Source organism: Callorhinus ursinus, unplaced genomic scaffold (assembly GCF_003265705.2).
Source record: "Callorhinus ursinus isolate GAN/ISIS: 27379988/994484 unplaced genomic scaffold, GSC_fseal_2.0 scaffold4, whole genome shotgun sequence".
Taxonomy (NCBI): domain Eukaryota; kingdom Metazoa; phylum Chordata; class Mammalia; order Carnivora; family Otariidae; genus Callorhinus; species Callorhinus ursinus.
In genome coordinates, this window is record NW_027397066.1 from 123747771 (window position 1) to 123766061 (window position 18291).

Genomic DNA, 18291 nt, shown 5'->3' on the forward strand with positions numbered 1-18291 from the left:
AATTTAAACCTCTTAAAGATTTTTAATATCTTGCCAGATTGCCCTCCAGGAAGACTGTGCAGATTGATACTTGTCTAAGTATTCTTTAAGTGTTTTTACAGAGTTCAGAGATCTGGTCTTTTAAAATTTAAGATACATATAAAGATCAGCTGAACTGTAGCATTCTGTTGACCACAGGATAAAATACACTACCTTTTGTGTAATCTGTTTGGTAGAAGATTAAAATTATGTTGGGCATTTTTCACATTGTTATCAATTTTATTTCATATCTCTTTTATTGTTTCATAGGCATAAGCCAAAAATGGATATCATATTTCTGTAATAGAGATTTGTAAGAGGAGAGGATATGATCTTTGTTTAAAGTTTTTAATGTTTTTTTGTAGCATCTTCAGTTAATATCCTAGAGATGATTTTCAAAACTATATGCTTATATTTGGTTAGATAGAATGTTTGACTTTAAATACGTTAGTATGTGGAAAGAAGTTTTATATATAAACTCCGATGTTTGTAAAGGTATTTTCCAAGATTAAATATGAAATTTTTAAAAAAGATTTTATTTATTTATTTGAGAGAGAGAGAGAGAATGAGAGAGGGAGAGAGGGAGAGAGAGAAAGCGAGCATGAGAGGGGGGAGGGTCAGAGGGAGAAGCAGACTCCCCGCCTCGCAGGAAGCCCGATGGGGGACTCCATCCCGGGACTCCAGGATCATGGAGTCATGACCTGAGCCAAAGGCAGTCGCTTAACCAACTGAGCCACCCAGGCGCCCCTAAATATGAAATATTATGTGATTAGATCTCATAGGGATTGGTGGCTGCTTAAGCTTTGGTAGTGCCTGGTACAGATAGTACTTAATAAAGTAATCCATTTGATCTATATATCTTTTTGATATGTAAAAAAATTTCCTAGAGAAAGTTTTACACATTAACTGAGAAATGCACATCGTATTTATAACCTTTTATAAAAAAATGAACACAAAGAGCAGTGATCTGTTGGGATGTGTTTGGTAATTCTGGGCTGTCCTTTTCATACAGGAGTCTTCCAGAGCCTCTTATGACCTATGAACTACATGGAGATTTCATTGTTCCAGCCAGTAAGTATTATGTAGAGGCGTAGTGGTTGACAGAGTGTTTAAAATTTCCACATGAAAAATCTCACTTAATGTTCTTGTAATCTATGTTAAAAATAGAGATCCCTTTAGAAGATGTTTGGTCTCTTTCCTCTTTTAGAGGGTGAAAAAGAGGGAGAGTTAATTAATTAACTAATTCCCATTTATTTATTGCCTACTGTGTGCTAATCACCGGTAGATACTAGGTAGATGGAGCCCTGAAAGGATTTCTGCCTTTAGGAGTTCATTCTCCAGCAAATATTGGGGCACACACGCCTCCCATTAGCCCATAAAACAGAATAATGTGATGAGCAAAACACTTTGGGAACACAGAAGTATTTAACTTGCAGAAGGTTGGGGAAGATTAGCAGATTTGGAGAGATTAGCAGGTTGGAAATGGCTTCCCATAGAAAGATATTTAGATGGAAATTACAGGCAGAAGGAGTAATGTGAGATAAAGCCAGAAGCCCACACAGTATCCGATAGAGAGTGAATTATATGTGATAAAATGTTAAATAAAAAAGTCCTATAGTTGGTAGAATTTTAATTTGTGATTGAATGTTTCGTGAGTCATACTCATCCGAAGCTGTCCTGTTTTCTCTCTGTTATTCATACCCCTTAGTTTTTGTGTTGACACATGGTGTTTAATCATCAGAGTCGTCCGAAATCCATTGGTGTTAGGTATTTAATAGTTAAGGAGATGAAGGGTGAGACATGTGAAGTCACTTGCCAGATTATAGAGATCTTTATTTAAAATTCAAAACCCTAGCTCCACTGGCTAAAACCTGCAGGATTGGTTTTCACAGGTGCACTGACAGTAGCTATAATTGTATTTTCATTTCCTTTTTTTTTTTCCTTCCCCCTTGGATTTTTTCCAAATTTTAATTTGTTTAAAAATTTGGGGAATCCCTTTGGGTCCTATGTTACTGCTGCCCAAACAATTGCTTTAAACAATATTTTCTTGTGAGGTCTTTACGGCGGCCAGTGTAAAGGTTCCTAGTGTGTTACCGAGAGAAGCAATGTGTAGGCCCAACTAGATTAGACTGTGCCGATAAAATAGGCCTTCAGAAAAGGCAAAAACATGGTCCTACTCACTTCTGTTTTCACGTGGAAGAGGATTTTTTTTTTTTAAGAAAATTTATGTGATCAAGGAAGTGGGGGAAAGTTTTCTTGGCAAAAACTCAAGCAAACGCTTAGTTGTTTTGATTCCTTCCCGGTGGCATTTTTGGCAAACGGGGGAAAGAGAAATTAAACTCTAGTTGGAGGACAATTGTTTCATGTTGTTTGCCTCAGAGACTGGAAAAAGCAGAAGAGTGCCAGTTTTAATCTAGAATCCTTTGAGAATGGGAGAAAGATAAAGTGATTATGGAGTACGGTTTTAAAATACCACAAGTTAATGTCATTATGATTATCACGCCTTATAACTGAAACTGGTGTGTCTGAAATTCTGATGTCAATGTTTTTTTGTTTTTTTGTTTTTTTACTGGATGAAGGCTTCATAAGAGGTAGGAACTTGCGAGTAGTAATGGAGTCTGTAGCGGTAGGAAAGGAGTTTAAAAAGTTTGTCGAGGCCGTCCTTGAGCAATGTGGTGGAAGAGATTGCATAAATATAAATGGTAGCATCGCCTACTAGACTGGTGCCTTGTGTTTGGCCTCCCGACTTTCTGGGGATGCTCTAATAGAATCTCCACAATGATTTGAGTAACAGGCCTATTCCAAAGAAATACTATAGCTACTGTAATTATTGGCATGTTTTTGTGGAGTTGCGGTTGGAGCAGGACCTGTAGTTACCTTCTTTAATGAGAAAAAGTGTGTGTGTTACACAGGTGTATCCAATATCCCCAGTGTGGACTTTAATTTTTTGAGTCTCTGGGAGTACCCCTCACCGTCTTCACTGTGCCTCTCTTAGGAAAGAGTGTGGGAGCAGGTTTTCTAATCTTTTGCACATGGACTTGCAATTATTACATAAAAACAGTTACAGAAGTCAAGTGGCCAAAATTAGTCTCCTCTTTTGAATATTGTTGGAAAATTGGGATTGCGGTCAGGCTATCATTTTCCATTAACAATGGCACAGATGACCTTGTAGTGCAAAAGTGTCTATTAGCAGAGCTGACTGCTAAAATTATCAAGCATCGCCAGTCTTTGTTACTGCCTCTCACGCCAGCACGGAAAACTAATTTTTGATTTCTTTCAGTCATGTGTGGTGGGTTCCATCAGTTCTGGGCTGTTGAGATGGTCTTGTTTGCCCTCTCTGCTGAGAATTCTGGAGGTTTTTCCTGGGTCCCTTTATTGTCTCTCCTCAGTTTCTTCTCTGTAGGCTTCTGTTGAGAACCCATGGGTTAATTTCTGGAGTGCCTGATACAAATATGACTTTTATTTCTTTTTTGTCACCACGAGACAGACATTTTTTGTTCTTCATTCTTAAAAAATACTGTTCAGTGTTGAATGCATTGGGAAATTAATTTTTTTTTATAGAGAAAATTAAGAGTGTTAACTACACCCTCTCAGCTGAGAGAGCTAACTAAAATTGCCAAAAGGAACTAGAGTCCCTCTGTATGGAATACCATTCCTTTGTTTCTCCTTTACTCACACATACAGTACTTCACTTCTGACACTTCTGGTCACCAACTGTGTGGGCTTTTTTCCCATGCCAACCAGTTCTGCGACACCAGCCGAGCGTCCTACATTTTGGTTCAGTTCTGATTCTTTCTACCTGGAGTTAGCATCAGGTCCTGCAGGGCAAGGGCTCAGTAGCACAAGCCTGCCCCCACTTCAGACACCAGTTGTGAGTCCCAGGTTGTCTGCAGGACTCTGACTAACTGGCTTGAAATCAGTTTCACGACCCCCACCTTAGGTATGATAAATGGCTCACAGAACTGGGGGAAATACAAAGTGGTATTTGCCAGCTTATTATATAATAGAGGATATGATAGAGGATACAGATGAAGAGCCAGATGAAGACATACCTAAGGTGAGATCCAGAAGTGTCCTGAGTGCAGAAGCTTCTGTCCCTGTGGAGTTAGGGTGTGTCCCCGTCTGGGAGCCCACCACAAAGTCACCTCATTAGAATAAAAGATAATCTTATCACCCAGGAAATTCCAAGGGACTTATGAGCTTGGCGTCAGACACTTCTATCACTTACAAAATTATGGAGGTTGTTGGAGCTTTGTGTTAGAAACTAGGATCAAAGACTAAATATTGGGCGCCTGGGTGGCTCAGATGGTTAAGCGTCTGCCTTCGGCTCAGGTCATGATCCCGGGGTCCTGGGATCGAGTCCCGCATCGGGCTCCCTGCTCCTTGGGAGCCTGCTTCTCCCTCTGCTTCTCTCTCCCTCTGTCTCTCTCATGAATAAATGAATAAAATCTTTAAAAAAAAAAAAAAAAAGACTAAATATTAGGGGCACCTGGGTGGCTCAGTCATTAAGCATCTGCCTTTGGCTCAGGTCACGATCCCACGGTCCTGGGATCAAGCTCCGCATTGGGCTCCCTGCTCAGCAGGAAGCCTGCTTCTCCCTCTGCCACTCCCCCTTCTTGTGTGTCCTCTCTTGCTGTCTCTCTCTATCAAATAAATAAAATCTTAAAAAAAAAAAAGACTAGATATTAGAACAGAAGATTAGAACACAAGATTCATATGTGTATCAGGCACTCCAGAAATCAAACCTTGCTCCTATTTATAAGACTTTTAGGAGCTCCATGTCAGGAACCAGAAGCAGAGACCAGCATATATATGTCTTATTACTTCATACCATCCATCTTGTGAGAAAATATAATGAGCTTTTTAGTATAGAAATTCATAAGATGAAAACACAGTTTAGTTGGTCTGTGCAGGAATGCAAAAGATTGTGCCCATCTAGGGAAGGCTATTAGGTGTCTACCTGGATATTTTTCTACGGCATTTATTATCTCTGAGAATGTTTTAGTCCATGGTCTGTGTCTTAGCCTTTCAGGCTCAGAGTTCTTGATATATCATATTGATAGAAACTGGACCCATTCAGGATTGGACTCATGTTAAGCTTAGCTTGAGAATGACCGTCGAAGCCTGGATGCCTAATGTGGCATCATACAAAAATATTTCCCCCCTGAACAAGAACACTTGTCTTGCTATGTTTTATATATTTTCCTTCTGTAGTCAAGTTACCTGGGAAGCAAAATCATAATCACAAAGCTCTTAAGTCATTTATGATGAAAAATATAAACTATTAGAGGATCCAGGGCACTGGTATTTGCCTAACTGGAATGTTCTATCTTAGTTGGTAAACCTGCATGGGAAGCAGGAAAATCATGTGGTCTTAGTTGGGAAGGACTTCGAAACTTGGACATTAAAGGAATTGAATGCCTAATGACATTGAGCTATTTTAGCTGGATATATTCATTTCCCAGTGGATAGGGTCACCCACTCGAATACTTGATGTCTGTTGAGTGAAGCACCTTGGGAAGTGTTTGGATGTTTACCGCTATGCTTTCTTAAACTTACAGTACTGTTGACTTATGACATTTAAATATTGAAATAATTTAATATTTATCTGCCTGGGTATCTTTGATAAGCTCCAATAAGCTATGATCCTATCTTTTTCAGTCTCTGTTAGTTGGCACAGCATCATAAGCACATAGACATTAAGTGTTGTGGATGCTGATTTCTAGTTTCACAACTAAAAATGCTTTTGCTATTACAGTAAACTCCTAATTCCCTGGCATATGTTAGGAATTTGGTGTTATGATTAATTCAGTATCCTAGATTTTAAAAAAGTTATGCTTTTCATTATATAATTTATATAAATTAAAATATAATGAAATGCATATAGCATAAGCCACTGAAGATAATTTAACTATGTACTTTATCATTTAAAAAACTTTTTTTGAGTACCTTTAAGTTATTATTATGTTGCAATTACATGGAAATGCCCATTTAGTAGAGATTTCTGATTAATGTCAAATAAAATGGAGAAAAAAGTAGTTTTACTTTAAATGCCTTACTTCCAGGGGTGCCTGGGTGGCTCAGTTGGTTAAGCATCTGACTCTTGATTTGTTTTTGGCTCAGGTCATGATCTCAGGGTCCTGGGATCGAGCCTTGTTTTGGGCTCTGTGCTCAGTGGGGAGTCTGCTGGAGATTCTCTCCCTGCCTCTGCCGCTCCCCCACCACCCCAAAATAAATAAATAAATATTTAAAAAGCACCTTATTTCCAAATATTCTTCTTTTTGAAAGAGGGAAAAAGCAGGCTTGAGAAAAATGCGTGTGTGATTTCAAATGAAGATGGGTGTGGGAGGGGCACTCAAAGAAGGAAGTGGAAGGCTTTGATTCTATTTTTCAAAACCGATTCTACTATTTTTAGAAATGAAGAACCTTAACCTTAGAGAGTGGGAAATGATTTCTCTAGCTTGTGTTTCTGAATAAGTAATAAATCCCCAAATATTAAAATTAGATTTTCTTTGGAGAGAAATGCTTATTAATGACAAGGTAGACAACATGAGTTAGAAGTAGCTTTTTAGTCAAAGTTTTATAAAATATTCAGTTTTTGAATGTACAAAATTCTTATCATAGCCAGTTACCTTTTTATTCCTTTGGAATTTTTAAAAATTATTTTTCAGAGTCTTGACTTTAAATTTTCCCCCAGTTTAGTTTTATTTTTAAAATTAAAGCTGTGAATTGCAAATGTTGTTTTTTTAAAAATTTCTTTCATTTTTCTCCAGCTTTGATTTAGTAAGGTATTATCTTGGTTTTAACTCCAGACAAAAACTTGATTATAATTTGTGTTTTTTTTTTTCTTGAAGTATTGTATTTGAAGTATTGACACACAGTGTTACATTAGTTTCAAATATACAACAGAGTGATTTGGCAAGTCTATTCATTATGCTATCTTCATCACAAGTGTAGCTACCATCTGTCACTGTATCATTGACTACATGCCCTCTGATGTACCTTTCATCCCCCTCACTTACTCATTCTGTAACTGGAAGCCTGTACCTTCCACTCCCCTTCACCCATTTTGCCCATCTCATGATGTCCTGCTCCCCTCTGGCAACCACCTGTTTGTTCTCTGTGTTTGTGAGTCTGTTTCTGCATTTTTTGTTTGTTTGTTTGCTTTTGTTTTTTAGATTACACATTTAAGTGAAATCCTATGGTATTTTTCTCTGACTGACTGATTTCACCCCTCTAGGTCCATCTATTTTTGTTGTGAATGGCAAGATCTCATCTGTTTTTATGGCTGAGTGATATTCCTTACTAACTCTTTAGATAGTTGTACTTTTGGTTTCAGTGACAAATTTAGTCTAAATGGTTTTTTTTTTTTTTAAGATTTTATTTATTTGAGAGAGAGAGAGAGAGCACAAGCAGGGAGAGGGAGAAGTAGACTCCTTGCTGGTGCGGAGCCCAACCCTGAGATCATGACCTGAGCTGAAGGCAAACGCTTAACTGCCTGAGCCACCCAGGTGTCCCTGTATCTAAGAGTTTTTAGTATGTAATATGATTTGATTATTTGTATTCTGCTTTATCAGATGCCTTTTCATTTCTTAGCCTTTTTGCTTCCTTTGTCTTTAGCAACAGCTGTGTCCTGTGTTGTGAAACCTCATTCCTCACTCTAAAGCATTACTATTAGAAGTGTAAACTGGAACAGACTTACCTGTACAATCACTGGAAGCAACTCAAATGTTCAGAGAATTGATGGTGTGGTGCTTTTTAATGACATGGAGAGATGTCCATGGTATATTAATGCAATAGACTATTCACGCATTTCATTATGAAAAAAGGAAGCAAAGTTCTGAAAGGATTAAGCCTAAAATTTACCAGCCTCAGTTAGGGTGAGATTTATTATGGGTAGCTTAATGTAAGTGAACTTTTTGTTGAAACATAATAGAAATGTATACGAATAATAAGTATACAGCTTAATGAAATTTCACATATTAAGATAGCCGTGTAATCGGCCCTGGATCAAGAAATAAGACATTGTCAGAGTCCCAGAAACCCTTTCTCACACCCACACATTCCCTGTGACATACGAGCACTCCCCTGACTTCTGACACCACAGGTCCAGAGGTTGCTGCTGCATTCGCATTGTATCTAAATGGAATCATCCAGAATATCCTCTTTTGCATTCAGCTTCTTTTGCTCATCTTGGTGACATTCCTCCGTGCTGAGTGAATCAGCAGTTCATTCTCTGTCCTTGTGGTATAGGATTCCATTGTATGAACACACCACAATGCATTTATCTGTTCTGTTGATGGAGATTTGGGTGGTTTCACTTTTGGGATTATCAAGAGTGCTACTGCTGTGAACATTCTAATATGTGTCTTTTAGTGAACATTTATGTGCATTTCTCTTGGTTTTGAGTAGAATTTTTGGGTTGTGGGTTGGAATGTGTGTGTTCAACTTCAATAGGTACTGCCAAAGAGTTCTCCAAAGTGATTGTGCTGTTTAATTATTCCCACGTAGTTAGAGCCGGACAGTTCTAGTTACTTCTTATCCTAGCCAGAACTTAGTGTTGTATTCATTTAAAGCCATTCTGGTGGATGAGTAGTAGTAGCTCATTGTGGTTTTAATTTTATTTCCCTGATAAATAACGAAGTTTAGCACTTTTTCATATGTTTATTGGTCATACGGCTGGTCTCTTTCCTGGAGTTCCTGCTCCAGTCTTTTACCTGTTTTTCTTTTGGCTTGTCTCTTTCTTTTTGGATTGATTTGTAGTTCTTCATAGTCTGATGGCATGTTCTTTCTCAACGATATGTATTTCAAATTATTAGTGATTGCTTTCACTGAGTTGTTTCATCTACATTTTCTAAAATTTTAACAGAGTAGATATTTGGTTTTTACAACAAGGAAAAAGTAAAACATCATCATTTTGAAGAAACAGATTCCTAAATCAGACAAAGACAAAAACCATATTATTTCACTTATATGTGGAACCTTAGAAAAGATAAACAACAGCAAGCAAGCTGATAGATACAGAGAACAGATTGGCAGCTGCTCGGTGCTGGGGAGTGGGCAAGTTGGGTGAAAGGAGCTGGAAGGTACAAACTTCCAGTTATAAAATAAGTAAGTCATGAGGATGGAATGTAGAGCACAGGGACTATAGTTAATAATAATTCAACTATGTATTTGAAAGTTGCTAAGAGAGTAAATCTTAAAAGTTCTTTTTTTTTAAGATTTTATTTATTTATTTGAGATAGAGCATGAGAGAGAGAGAGCACAAGCAGGGAGAGGGGTAGAGGGAGAGGCAGAAGCAGACCCCCCGCTGAACAAGGAGCCCGATGTGGGGCTCGATCCTGGGATACCAGGATTATGACCTGAGCTGAAGGCAGACGCTTAACCGACTGAGCCACCCAGGTGCTCCGGTCTTGAAAGTTCTTATCACAAGAAAACAATTTATAACTGTGTGGTATTGGATGTTAACTAGATGTATTGTGGTGGTCATCTAGCAATATATACAAATACTGAATCATGTTGTACACTTGAAACTAATGTAATGTTATATGTCAGTTATTCTTGATTTGCTTTCTCTCTCTTCCCTTCCATTTCTTGATACTTGAACCAGTGATCTGAAATCCCACTCTCTCTGTCCCTTCTAGCCACTCACGCTTTAACCTTCTTGTATAACTAAAGAGGGACTCCTGGCTGGCAAACTTAGTGGTGGGTGTCTAGGCCCTCCTTCCAGTCTTGCTCTTCCTCAGTCCCTCGTTAACTCTTTATACCACTGGCTACCCAGGACTTGCATGTTTCTTCTCACTTGACTTTCTGATGATATTGAACCTCCTGGTCCTCCCTCCTCTTCCTCCTCCTGTGCTTTGTTTAGCCCCCAGTTGGCATGTCCCTTGCACCCGATGGAGCTCTTTTCCCCACGGGACACTCTGTTAGCTTTCTGAAGTAGTCCGGCAGCCTTGGTTGTGTGCCCTCCAGAGAACATTGCTACCTTCATCTCTAACGCCTCCTACCATTCCCAGCTCCCTGCTAGATATCTGCCCCTTGAACATCCCTTCCTCTGTCACTCCCCCATCATCGTCCCCCTTAAACCAGCATTGTCTCCTCTGCTCCTGTCTGTTAGGGGGACTGACCATACTACTGCATAACCCAGGCATGAAACATGGGTCATCTTTGCCTTCTTCCTTCTGACCCATGGCCAGTCTGCAGCTAGATCCTATCAATTCTATGTCTTCCGTTGGAGCTCTCACATGGGAAGAGTAATGCAAACCACAGCAGAGGGGATGGGTGATCTCCGTGAGGGAGCACCTGTCTGTGCCTGCCACCAGCACTCGGCACTTTTCAGGTGCTACCTCACTGAATCTCAGAACGGCCTTAGGAGATAGTGCTGTTAACTTCATTTTGCAGATGAGGAACTGAGGCCAGAAGCCTCCGTTAGTAGGTATCTTGTCCTTGTTGTCAGTTAGAAGCAGCAATTCTAAGGCCTGCCTGCCGGCTCTGCTTCCTCACTTGTAATTCTACCACCTGCCCCCCCCCCCCGCCCTTTCCTGGCTCATTACTTCTTGCCCAAATAGCCTTTCCCTCCTGATTGCTTTTTTCCCCATTCGAATCCATCCTCCAGAAAACGTCAGGTATATCTCCCCAAATTTGACTCTGTGCCTCTCTCTTCCCAGCCTTCCTTACAGTGACTGATTTAGAAGCCAACAGTCAAGACAGATTCTTCAAATTAGCTCTTACAACCAGAGTTTGGCCTCTGCCTTTCCATAAGCTTAAGGCGCCCTCTCTGCATAGCCTGTGCATTTTCTTATACTGTTTGCAGAATCTGAAGTGTGCCCCTTCCTCCTCAGTTCTGCTTTAAATTCTTCCCTGTTCTTCAAGACCCAACTCAGATGCTCTCCCTTATGTGAAGCCTCTCCTCAGCTTCTCCTGCCAGCTCTCTGTGAGCCTCCAAGCAGTCCGTACCATCCTTTCTGCTGCCTTAACTGCTCGCTGAATTCTCCTCAGTCGCTTCTTTGACACCCCTGAAAATTCATGTGGAGTTCTCAATAATAAGCATTTTATTGATTTGTTTGATACTTTCTGTCAAGAACACAATAAAGGGAATTTGGGCGTGTTGCTAATAAGAGCCATGGATAATTCATTCCAAAGTCTAAGGGAGAAAGTGAGTGTGTTAGTTCCCTAGGGTTGCTGAATAGCTTAAATCAATCACTCAGTCAGTCAATAAGTAAATAAATAAATTCATTCACTCATTCACTCACAATTCTAGAGAATGGGAGTCCAAAATCAAGGTGTAGGTTGGCACGGCCAACCTCTAAGGCTCCAGGGAAGGCTCTTTCCTTACCTCTTCCAGCATGTGGTAGTTCCCAGCAATCCTTGGCATTCCTTGGTTTGTAGACACATCACTCCAATCTCTGCCTCTGTTGTCACATGATATTCTCCCCTGTGTCTATCTTCTTATGGCCATTTTCCCTTTGTGTCTTTGTTTTCTTATAAGGGCACCAGACATACTAGATTAAAGGAGCACCCTACTCCAATATGAGATCTTAACTGATGGCTTCTGCAATGACCTTATTCCCAAATAAGGTCATTATGTTAAGCATGTCTTTTTACTCTGACGTTTTGACATCTGGGGCTTTACTGATCCTGGGAAGAACGCCCTTTCTGGGGCTAACCAATTCCTTGAGATAGTAAACTGAGCATGCTTTCCATGTGCCACTCAATCCAGAGCCCATTTTCTCTCCGTGACTCTGTCGTTTGGGCTCTTACGCTCCAGGTCAGCATTCTCCTGCCCTTAGCACCTCGGGGCAGGTACCATATGTCTTGGCATAGCCCTTGTGCTCCAGAGTCTGCTGAAGTAATTCAAACCAACCAATCCTGAGTCTGCTTGCTCTGCCTTGCCTCTTCCCTCACATGGAAAACACAATCAAGCCTCTTGCCCACATTTCCCCCTTGTTCCCTCTGCCTCGTGGCTGACCCTGGCTTACCATGCCTCCTGTTTCTAGGCGGTATGAGTATAAAACGCTTCCTTCAACTCAGTCATTTTCATGTCAGCATTTCTTACCATACCTGATTAAAACAAATCCCAGGCACGTTTTAAAACAGTCATGTTCTGAGACACTAGGGAGTTAGAACTGCAGTGTATCTTTTTGGGGGATAAAACTCAACCCTAAGAGGGAAGAACCTGTTTGCCTCTATTTTATTTGCATTCCCTTGTGGGGCAGTGACCCAGTGATCGACTCCTTCAAGGGACAAGCAGACTTGAAGTGTAGAGTGCAAGAAGGAGAAGCTGTAGTCATCCTCTGTTCTTAAATATCACCCTAGGGATAGGCACTCATTGCATTCACACTGAAATAGATAGTTCCCACCCCCCCACCTTTTTTGGGAAAGGTGGCGAAATACGTTTAAATTCTCTGTTGAAAGATGTTGAACAGATGAGCTGTTGTCATGGTTGATTTCTGGGACTGTATTTGATTGAGTAATCTAACCTATTTTTTTCTTTTTTCTTTTTTTTTAAAGAAAGTGGAAGCCCAGAATCTCGTGTTAATGCTATCCATTTCTTGGTACACAAACTGCCAGAGAAAAATAAAGAAATGTTGGACATTTTGGTGAAACACTTAACAAAGTAAGCCCCTTTTTCTTGCTTTCTTTGTTTCACTCTGGGTGCCATGTGGGGTTCTTGGATTCCTAACGGTTGGAAGTGGGGCTGTCTACACAATACCAGGGACCACGCCTGGAAAGGCAGGCTGGACAGTTGGATCACGGTGTATGTTTTGGACAAGAGCATTGAAATATGATGCTTTCGTAAAGTTGTATAATTATTTGCTTAACATCACTGCCAGCAACTTGGGGTTTGATTGGAAGTAAGAGAAGAGAATATTATACACTTCCCTGTACACGGATCCTGGAAATGTGATTATAAGTCTGTTAGCGAATTTAGCCTGGTTTCACACCTACCTAACTCTAAGTTTGTACATGGCCTTTAAGTTAGTTTAATCCAGTAATAGGTAGTTATTTCATAGGATCCATTCTAGCCTTTTTGTTCCCTCTTTAAAAAGCAGGCAAAATCTAAGCATTTAGTGGAGAAATTAGCCCTTTCTTCAAATACAAATGACTCTTAGATCATTGTAATTATAGAAATTTGGAGGTAAGAGGAAGCTGAGGAATGCTGTTTTAGAATGTCCTTAATTTTCTTTTGTTATCTTATTTATTTTATTATGCTTTTATTTTATATAAAAAGAAACTGAGGGCCAGAGGATATTATGACCTGCCAAATGTCCTACTACTAGTGGAGCCATATGTGTTCATTTAGTCAACACGTATTTATCGAATGCCTTTTTTAGGTGCTTGTGGATACATAGTTGAACAAGATAGATGAATTCCCTACTTTCATGAAGTCCCTTCTTTCTAAGAGGGAAAAGATAATAAACAGATTACAAATAAAAATACGAAATAATTTCAGGTGATAAGTGGTTAAAAAAAATGAGGGGAGAGAGAATATAGATTGAATGTGGGACTTTAAAGAGTATTGTTATGGAAGGTGTCTTGAGGATCGGAACTTTGAATTGAGACCTGAATTAAGCGTCAGGGCTTCTGAGAACAGTTGTCTAGATTGCTCACTGCACAATGTATTGGGCCAAAGGGGTGAATGTGGGTGCTCTGCCCAAGTTCTGTGTGCTCGTGAAGCTAATTCTTATAAAGATACCATACAATCTGGTCATTACTGGAAGCCAGGGGTATAATAGTCTGGGGAAAGTGGGGATATTCTAAGTAGAGGGGGATGGTAAGAGAGGGTCTTCGGGGGGCACAAGTCTAGCATAAACATGGAATTATTAAGAAAGCCATCGTGGTTAGAGCAGAGCCTCGAGAAGAGAGGGCTAGTGGGAAGGTAGGCAGGGACCTAATCCCCTAGGGTCTTGTCAGATTTTGTTATTTCAGAAGCAGACACGGAGGACAATTGAGTGTCTTGACTCCCTGTTTTTAAAGAAACACAGAGTTGCAGAAGATTGTACGTTCCCAGCTATTGCCTCTCTTTTAACCGGAGACTTTCTCCCCCTGTTCCCTTCCTTATCAGTGTTTCAAATCACTCCAAGCAGAACCTCATGACTGTGGCAAATCTGGGAGTGGTGTTTGGACCAACTCTGATGAGGCCCCAGGAAGAAACTGTTGCTGCCATCATGGATTTGAAGTTTCAGAACATCGTGGTGGAAATCTTAATTGAAAACCACGAAAAGGTAAACTCTCTTTGTTTTTTCCTTAGGGGAATTCCTGGTTTTGGCTTTATCACCATGTGAAACTAGCCTCCAAGATTCCCCACCACCGTTAAATGATTTTATTATTATTGCGATGATGAGTTTGGTTCTGAGAAGTTCCTCCTGAGCTTCTGTCTTCTGATGGATTTCTGTAAATCTGAAGTTTACCTGGTCTTCTGTTATCTCACTGGTTTAAGGGAGAAGCATTTTACCCAGATGCAAACGACAGTCTGCAGTATAATATTGAACTGTTTAGATTCTTTGCAGCTTTCAGTCCTATCTTTGGATTTCTCAAACTCTATTTCTGTAACCCAGGGAAAATATTTTTGCCAATCTGTGTCACATTCTCCCTAGAAAAACACACATATAACTTCCCCTTATCTCCCAAATTGTGCTGACAATTTCAGGGGATTCACATGCATCCCTGAATCTGGGAACCCCAGATTAAGAATCTCTGGTTTAAAATGAATAATCTCCTTAGTGACACATCGTTTTACTTGTTTCTCTATGATCAGGGGACTACAGAAGTTTACAAAATATGATAGATTCTTTGAAGAACTTTTATGTGGTTTTTTCTCACTCTCATTATAGATCACAACTTTGCTAATAATTTTCCTCACTTCTTTTAAGATAGGGAATTTGAAAATTGTTAAAATGCTTGGTTACTCATTTGTTTATTAAAGGTTTGTTGTAGTTTGTTTGTTTTCAACTGAGATTACACTATATGCCAAGCATGTATGAGGTGCTAGGCCATGAAGAAGAACATTACAGCCCCTGATGGAAAGCAGCTCACAGCGTGGGGTGGGGCCCCATTTTGGGACTTGTATCCCACAGAACTTATCTCTGTCCAACGTGCTAATTTATCTATTGTCATAGTTATCTATTTCTCCCTGCCAGATCCGTGAGGGCAGAGATTGTTTTTTACACTTAAAATAATACCTGGTACATATTAGGTGTTCAGTTCATATTTATTGGATGAATTAATGAACTCAATAAATTTTAAGGGGGTCAGAGGAGTGGGAAGGAGAGAAACAGCGTCTCCATGAACAAAGCACGGTAAGAGCCTTGTTGCATTTGCTGTTTGCTAGAGTGATTCTAGCTTGTGTGAGTTAAGTGTGAAAGCTGGTCAGAGATTTTCTTGCCCAATATAGTAAAAGCAGCTTGTTTATGGGTGTAAGAAGTTTGGTTTTTGTTTGTTTGTTTGTTTGTTTTTAGCTAGCAAGTGGTGCCCTAAGCTATCCAGACAGCTTTAAGGAAAGATGGCTATAATTGTTTTTAGAAAAAGAAATAATTAAGGACACCTGGGTGGCACAGTTGGTTAAGTGTCCAATCTTTGGTGTCAGCTCAGGTCACGACCTCAGTGTTGTGGGATCGAGTCCCATATCGGGCTCTGCACTCAGAGTGCAGTCTCCTTGAGATTCTCTCTCCCTCTGCGTCTCCCCTGCTCACTCGCTCTCTTTCTCAAATAAATAAAAAAAAATCTTAAAAAAAAAAAAAAGAAATAATTAGACCCACAGCTTTGAAACAATGTTTAGTGGTACAACTATCATTAGATTAAGTCCCAGTTAGGGAACTTTTTATGCAGTTTATTGGTGAAAATACCGGCTCTGGGTCTTGCTCTCAGATAAAAGGATCTCCACTGAATCCTGCAGCTTCCTGTTTTCTTATTTGAAGCTGAGAAGATAAGTTCACAATTTTTCTGCTTGGGAAATAGATAGCGATGCCTTCACCTTGTTAACAAATCTTACAGGAATTTCCAAGTGGCATTGGTGAGCCAATTATAATAGTGATGGCAGATGACACTGGACCCACTCTCAGAGATTAAGCTCCATAGGGCTAAGGAGAGGGCTTTCACTTTTCCCCTCTGCCTTTCTGTGGCTACGCTAGATAATGCTGTGAAGGCGTAGCCAATGTGAATTGAAGCACTGACTTCCTATTAAGAAGGGAGCAGGTGGGATATTGAGTTTCAGATCCTTCAATGAGTGCGTGGGTTTAGTTTGGAAGCACAGGGTGGGGGGGGTGGAAAGCTTTTAGCTTGGATTAGTTCATATTTCTGAGAACTTAATTTCCCCATTTCCTCTTTTTTTCTCTCCGATTTCATCCTTGTCCACTTTCACTCCCGGCTCTATTGTTCCTACTCAGCTGGACTTCGCTTCGGAGTCTAGGCTCTGCTATGAGGAAGGATACTTCCGCCGACAAGGGTGGTTGTACAGAAAACTTCACATGGATTCATGTACCTATAGGAGCCTGAGGTTTCCTTGGCAACTGATCCATGTTTACCACCCAAAGATCTTGTGTTTGACTTGAATGTGGTGAGGGAGGGATGTGGTTCCTCTTAGTAAATGTTCGAGAACAAAATGAGAAAGTGAGAGGAAGGAGGATAGAAGGGTTACAAAGAAGAGTCTTCTGGGGGAGGAAAGAGTTCTAATAGTTAGGGGAGCAAACAGGTGCAGTGAGAGAGGGAGTGAAGAGGCCTACGCGGTGTCTATGAAGGAGAACCGACAGAGGGAAAGTGACAATAGAAGGAATGCCTTTTCTTTTCCTCAGTTACTTATTTTTTCATCCTGGGAATGTGAAAAATGTTGACTCTGACCCGGAACGTTACTACAGCAAAAGAGGAAACTTTCAGCATATAATTAAAGCAAGAAAGCTCTAGATTAATTTTAGAGTTAGAAAAAGACTGAAGTTAATCTGCCTCGGAGATCACATTTTGTCCTAGCCTCTTTGCTGTTTTTTTTCATAAAACTCATATGTACTCTATAGGAAACTTAATCCACATGCTTTGGCCTCATTTCCACACAATATATTAAGATGTTGTTTTAAAAGAAGCGTTTACGGGCCAAAAATATTATCAAGGTCTTTCTTCCCGTGCAAGCCAGAAAATTGCATTTCCCAGGTGGAAAAGGGTACTGCAAAATTCCCACAGATTTTCAAGTTGGGATTGTGCCTTATAATTTATCAGTTTTACATAAGTTTTTTTTCTTAAAGATTTTACTTATTTATTTGAGAGAGAGGGAGAGCCCGAGCATGGCAGGGAGAGGGTGGGGCAGAGGCAGAGGGAGAAGCAGGCTTCCACCGAGCAGCGAGCCCGACATGGGACTCGATCCCAGGACCCCGGGATCATGACCTGAGCCGAAGGCAGACGCTTAACCAACTGAGCCACCCAGGCGCCCCTTAAGTTTTGTTCTTGACAAAGTATAATTCTTACGGATTAATGCAGTGTGTTTGTGGTGAGCACCTGCTTGGAGTCAGACGTGATGTGAGATTTGGGGGAAGAGGCTGACAGGGGAAGGATCTGTCCACCAGTAATTGCAAGATGCAGTGGAGAATAGTGCTCTCAGAGCGATGCAGAGAAAGCTGCTGAGAATTCAGAGGAGAATTTAGGTCTGACTGTGGGGATTCTAGAACGTTTCCTGACTAGGTGGTTTGAATAGGTTTTAGAATGGAGTTTGAACAGGTGGAGATGTTTTAAGAGGACATTTCAGGTATAGGGAGGTCATGTAATCAGAGAAGCCCCGAGAGTATGTGTGCGTCTGGGAATGCAGCATCTGTTGGAACAATGGTGAGGGGCATGAGATGTGGTGGGAAAGAGATTTGGGCCAGGTGTAAAGAGTTTGGGAATGCCACCCTAGGACTTTTGGATTTCATTTGGATAACCAGGGCCCCTCATGGTTTTTAGGTAAACTGCTTCAGGAAGTTTAATCTGGCATCAGGTTAGCAAATAGGAGGTGGAAGAGTAACAGAGTAAGAGGTCACATGGCTGAGGACGTGGTAGTGGGAGTGAGAGTTCAGGGGGAGCAGGCTTCATCTCCCAAGGCTCAGTGGACACAGTCCAGGGACTGGATTGGTGGGCCGTCTCAAAGCAGTGTGTTAGGAATGATGGTCAGTAGGTCACAAATGAGGACCCAGACCTGGGAGAATATTAGGGTCATTAATAAAAATAGGGGAAAAAATGGGTTTGGGGCAAGAGTTCAGTTTTTAACGTGCTGAATTTTAGCTGTCTGGATGTCTAACAAACAGAGATGTGGAG

General features: G+C 40.5%; 1 protein-coding gene across 3 annotated transcripts in view; it reads left to right on the plus strand.

Moving 5' to 3' along the window:
* Positions 1–18291, plus strand: part of ARHGAP10 (Rho GTPase activating protein 10) — a 338204-nt gene that overhangs the window by 198676 nt on the left and 121237 nt on the right. For all 3 annotated transcript variants that reach the window (XM_073892335.1, XM_025874287.2, XM_073892334.1), the window contains 3 exons: positions 1031–1089; positions 12529–12634; positions 14084–14243. In XM_073892335.1, the coding sequence (XP_073748436.1) occupies positions 1031–1089; positions 12529–12634; positions 14084–14243 (325 nt within the window). The remainder of the gene's footprint in view (positions 1–1030; positions 1090–12528; positions 12635–14083; positions 14244–18291) is intronic.